This window comes from Oryx dammah, unplaced genomic scaffold (genome assembly GCF_014754425.2).
Source record: "Oryx dammah isolate SB20612 unplaced genomic scaffold, SCBI_Odam_1.1 HiC_scaffold_25, whole genome shotgun sequence".
Taxonomy (NCBI): domain Eukaryota; kingdom Metazoa; phylum Chordata; class Mammalia; order Artiodactyla; family Bovidae; genus Oryx; species Oryx dammah.
In genome coordinates this window covers 23,286,840-23,292,488 of record NW_024070209.1, presented here as the reverse complement: position 1 = coordinate 23,292,488, position 5,649 = coordinate 23,286,840, and the positions used below count along the sequence as shown (strand labels likewise).

At 37.5% G+C, this 5,649-nt stretch overlaps 1 protein-coding gene across 1 annotated transcript; it reads right to left on the bottom strand.

The window, feature by feature from the left end:
- Nucleotides 1-510: 510 nt before the first annotated feature.
- LOC120851629 (60S ribosomal protein L36-like) lies at nt 511-879 on the bottom strand. The gene has a single exon (XM_040224545.1). It carries the CDS (start codon nt 861-863, stop codon nt 573-575), a length of 291 nt encoding a protein of 96 aa, XP_040080479.1. The 5' UTR covers nt 864-879; the 3' UTR covers nt 511-572.
- Between the last annotated feature and the right edge of the window lie 4,770 nt (nt 880-5,649).

Below are 5,649 nucleotides of genomic sequence, written 5' to 3'. Positions count from 1 at the left end.
TGACTCATTGGAAAAGACTCTGATGCTGGGAGGGATTGGGGGCAGGAGGAGAAGGGGACGACAGAAGATGAGATGGCTGGATGGCATCACGGACTCGATGGACGTGAGTCTGAGTGAACTCTGGGAGATGGTGATGGACAGGGAGGCCTGGCGTGCTGCGATTCATGGGGTCGCAAAGAGTCGGACACGACTGAGCGACTGAACTGAATTGAACTGATTCTCCATTTGATTGACAACTTCAGGTGTTTCCAGACTCTAAGATAAATAAAACTGAATACTCATGCATAAGTTGTATGTGTGTGTTTTCATTTAATTTTATCTGTTCTTACACAATAGGATTGCTAAATCATATGATAAGTGACATATATACTACTTTAAATTTCTCAAACTGCCCATGCCATTTTGCAATACTATCAACAATGTAAGAGCATTCCAGTTGCTCCACATTCTCTCCCATACTTGGTAATGTCACATTTTTAGTTTTATTTTATTTTTATTTATTTATTTTTTAGTTTTTGGCAAGATTTATTGTGAACAGAGGGGAAGGGCTCAGTCCTTGGCTGCCGCTTTCCTCATGGCAGAAAAATGTTGCTCAGCTCCTCTCTCTTCCTCTTTGCGTGGATATGTGTCCCCACCCTTTTCTTGATGAACTTGAGGGCCCGCTTGTCCTTGGAGACCTTGAGCAGCTCCATGGCTTGTCGCTTGTAAGGGGCAGAGCCACACATCTCCCGGATCATGTCTCGCACGAACTTGGTGTGTTTGGTGAGACGCCTGCTGCAGCGGCTGTGCCTCGGCTTGCCCACGTTCTTGGTCACCTTGTGACCCTTGCTGAGGCCCGTGGCCATGGGGTAGCACATAGCCATGGCTGTTGTTCTACAATGGCTGCCATGGCAGAAGGACCACACTTTTCTTTTTTAAAATTTAACCATTCTAATGGGTTTTAGTGGTTTTAATTGCATGTCCCTGATAATTGATGATGTTGAACTTCTTTGAAGTTTTATTAATCATTCATGTACCTTCTTTGTGAAGTATCAGTGCAATTGTTTGACTGATTTTATATTTGTTTGCTTTCTTATCATTTTCATGCTACTGACACATATGTGGAAAGAGGCATGAGAAAATGGACTTGGGAAAGGAAGCAAGGCTTGTATCTGATTATTACATAAGAAAAGACGCATTAAGAGATTTCAAGCTCTCATTGGATACTGATTTCTAACATAATTCCACAGTGATAAGAGAACAAACTCTATATGATTTCAGTACCTTTATACCATGAAATCTTTTCACCTGGTTTTACGTCCTTGGATATGTTCTAGTTCCTGTTAATTTATAGTCTATGGGAATTTGAATAGAATTTGTATCCTACTGTTCTCTTAAAATTGTAAATTTTAATTAGGTTGGACTGGTTCATAGTGCTTTACAGGTCCACTATACCCTTCTACTTTGTGGATATTCATGCTAGTAATTTTTGGAAGTCTGATATTGAAACTCCAACTAAAATTCAATGTATATACTTAAAAAATAATACAGTGGAACTATGTGTAAGTTTGTTCTTTTTATAACTTAAATCAAAAAGAAAGGAAATAAAAAATAAATAAAAGGTCCTTAAATGTCCCTTTGTGGGTTTGTCTTACTTTCTCTTCTTGATTAAATTATCTCAACTGGGTGTTACTCTCTCTAGGCTTTTGAGTTTATCTTTCTCTGATTCTCTCTGTGGACTAGGACTCTTAGATTTATCTATGACTAAAAACTGAGAAAGCCATCATAATCAAAGACTCATAATTACTCTTTCTGGCACCATGAGCAAACCTGTTCAGCTGTACCAAAAAAATGCATGCATAGATGCATGCATGCATGCTCAGTCATGTCCGACTATTTGCAACACTATGGACTGTAGCCTGCCAGGCTCCTCTGCCCATAGGATTTCCAGGCAAGAATACTGTAGTGGGTTGCTATTTCCTCCTCCAGGGGATACTCTTGACCCAGAGATTGAACTCGTCTTCCATATTGGTAGGTGGATTCTTCACCAGCTGAGCCACTGGGAAAGCCCCCAACCAACAAAATGGTGGTTCTCTTTCCCAACGTCTACACACTGAAACCCAGCTACCAAACACTGGTACCTCTGCTTATGTTCATGAAGAAAAAGCAAATATCTTACCTGAGGGAATAGAAAACTTTTAAAACAGCCTGCCAATACTGTAGAAATACATTCAATAATTACAGAATGATATATACTCAAGGTTGTGTTTGTGTGTGTGCATTTGTATATCAAAATAGTGAGCATTATTTCCAGAAATGGACATATAGACAATTTCTCTGTTTTCTCTTAAAATTTTCTGTGCTATTTGAACTGTTTAAAATAAATAATATACTACAAAATGTGAATTTAAAGAATCCAATTTTAAAAGTACATTTCTGTCTCAGGGTTATAATACAATGGAACCATTGCCAAATAAAATCATTCTGATCTTTGTAAAATAAGAGCAAGCGAGTGAGAGATTTCAAGATTTTCTTTAAACAGTTGTTCTGAAACCTGAGGCTTCCCTGGTGACATGGATTTGATCCCTGGCTCTGGAAGGAAATGACAACCCACTCCAGTATTCTTGCCTTTGAAATCCCATGGACAGAGGAGCCTAGTCGGCTGCAGTCCATGGTGATGCAGAGTCAGGCATGACATAATGACTGAGCATGCATGCACTCTGAAACCCACCTACATATTAGAATCCCCTGGAAAGACTGGAAACCTACCCATGCCCAGGTCCAACCTAAATACAATTAAATTAGAATAAGTAGTGATGAGGAAGTCTCAGTAGTTATTAAATTTCCCCAAATGATCCAATTATGCATTTAGGATTGGACACAACTTCTTTATAAACTTTTGCTAGTGGTAGGATTTTCAAAAGGATTAAAGCTAAGTTGGCTTTAAATCCCATTATGATATTAGCCAGACTCATCAAGAAACAAAGGGAGAAAAATAAAATCAATAAAAGTAGAAATGAAAATGGAGAGATCACAATAGACAACAGAGAAATACAAAGGATCATAAGAGGCTACTATCAGCAATTATATGCCAATAAAGTGGACAACATGGAAGAAATGGACAAATTCTTAGAAAAGTGCAACTTTCTAAAACTGAACCAGGAAGAAATAGAAAATCTTAACAGATCCATCACAAGCACGGAAATTGAAACTGTAATCAGAAATCTTCCAGCAAACAAAAGCCCAGGTCCAGATGGCTTCACAGTTGAATTCTACCAAAAATTTAGAGAAGCACTAACACCTATCCTACTCAAACTCTTCCAGAAAATTGCAGAAGAAGGTAAACTTCCAAACTCATTCTATGAGGCCACCATCACCCTAATACCAAAACCTGACAAAGATGCCACAAAAAAAGAAAACTACAGGCCAATATCACTGATGAACATAGATGCAAAAATCCTTAACAAAATTCTAGCAATCAGAATCCAACAACACATTAAAAAGATCATACACCATGACCAAGTGGGCTTTATCCCAGGGATGCAAGGATTCTTCAATATCCGCAAATCAATGTAATTCACCACATTAACAAATTGAAAAATAAAAGCCATATGATTATCTCAATAGATGCAGAGAAAGCCTTTGACAAAATTCAACATCCATTTATGATAAACACTCTCCAGAAAGCAGGAATAGAAGGAACATACCTCAACATAATAAAAGCTATATATGACAAACCCACAGCAAACATTATGCTCAATGGTGAAAAATTGAAAGCATTTCCCCTAAAGTCAGGAAAAAAGGGTGCCCACTCTCACTGCTACTATTCAACATAGTTCTGGGAGTTTTGGCCACAGCAATCAGAGCAGAAAAAGAAATAAAAGATATCCAGATTGGAAAAGAAGAAGTAAAACTCTCACTCTTTGCAGACGACATGATCCTCTACATAGAAAACCCTAAAGACTCCACCAGAAAATTACTAGAGCTAATCAATGAATACAGTCAAGTTGCAGGATATAAATCAACACACAGAAATCCCTTGCATTCCTATACACTAATAATGAAAAAGTAGAAAAAGAAATTAAGGAAACAATTTTATTCATCATTGCAATGAAAAGAATAAAATACTTAGGAATATATCTATCAAAAGAAACTAAAGACCTATATATAGAAAACTATAAAACACTGGTGAAATAAATCAAAGAGGACACTAATAGATGGAGAAATATGTTCTGATCCATATTCATGGATCAGAAGAATCAATATAGTGAAAATGAGTATACTATCCAAAGCAATCTACAGATTCAATGCAATCCCTATCAAGCTACCAGCGGTATTTTTCACAGAGCTAGAACAAATAATTTCACAATTTGTATGGAAATACAAAAAACCTCGAATAGCCAAAGCAATCTTGAGAAAGAAGAATGGAACTGGAGGAATCAACTTGCCTGACTTCAGGCTATACTACAAAGCCACAGTCATCAAGACAGTATGGCACTGGTGCAAAGACAGAAATATAGATCAATGGAACAAAATAGAAAGCCCAGAGATAAATCCACACACATATGGACACCTTATCTTTGACAAAGGAGGCAAGAATATACAATGGAGTAAAGACAATCTCTTTAACAAGTGGTGCTGGGAAAACTGGTCAACCACTTGTAAAAGAATGAAACTAGAACACTTTCTAACACCATACACAAAAATAAACTCAAAATGGATTAAAGATCTAAATGTAAGACCAGAAACTATAAAACTCCTAGAGGAGAACACAGGCAAAACACTCTCTGACATAAATCACAGCAGGATCCTCTATGATCCACCTCCAAGAATACTGGAAATAAAAGCAAAAATAAACAAATGGGACCTAATTACAATTAAAAGCTTCTGCACAACAAAGGAAATTATAAGCAAGGTGAAAAGACAGCCTTTGGAATGGGAGAAAATAATAGCAAATGAAGCAACTGACAAACAACTAATCTCAAAAATATACAAGCGACTTATGCAGTTCAATTCCAGAAAAATAAACAACCCAATCAAAAAATGGGCCAAAGAACTAAATAGACATTTCTCCAAAGAAGACATACAGATGGCTAATAAACACATGAAAAGATGCTCAACATCACTCATTATCAGAGAAATGCAAATCAAGACCACAATGAGATACCATTTCACACCAGTCAGGATGGCTGCAATCCAAAAGTCTATAAGCAATAAATGCTGGAGAGGGTGTGGAGAAAAGGGAACCCTCTTACACTGTTTACACTGTTGGTAGGAATGCAAACTAGTACAGCCACTATGGAGAACAGTGTGGAGAGTCCTTAAAAAACTGGAAATAGAACTGCCTTATGACCCAGCAATCCCACTGCTGGGCATACACACTGAGGAAACCAGAATTGAAAGAGACAGATGTACCCCAATGTTCATCGCAGCACTGTTTATAATAGCCAGGACATGGAAGCAATCTAGATGTCCATCAGCAGATTAATGGATAGGAAAGCTGTGGTACATATACACAACGGAGTATTACTCAGCCATTAAAAAGAATACATTTGAATCAGTTCTAATGAGGTGGATGAAACTGGAGCCGATTATACAGAGTGAAGTAAGCCAGAGAGAAAAACACCAATACAGTATACTAACACATATATATAGAATTTAGAATGATGG

Coding starts and splice junctions, on each gene's coding strand:
- LOC120851629 (XM_040224545.1), bottom strand. CDS start 863: ATGGCTATGTGCTACCCCATGGCCACGGGCCTCAGCAAGGGTCACAAG.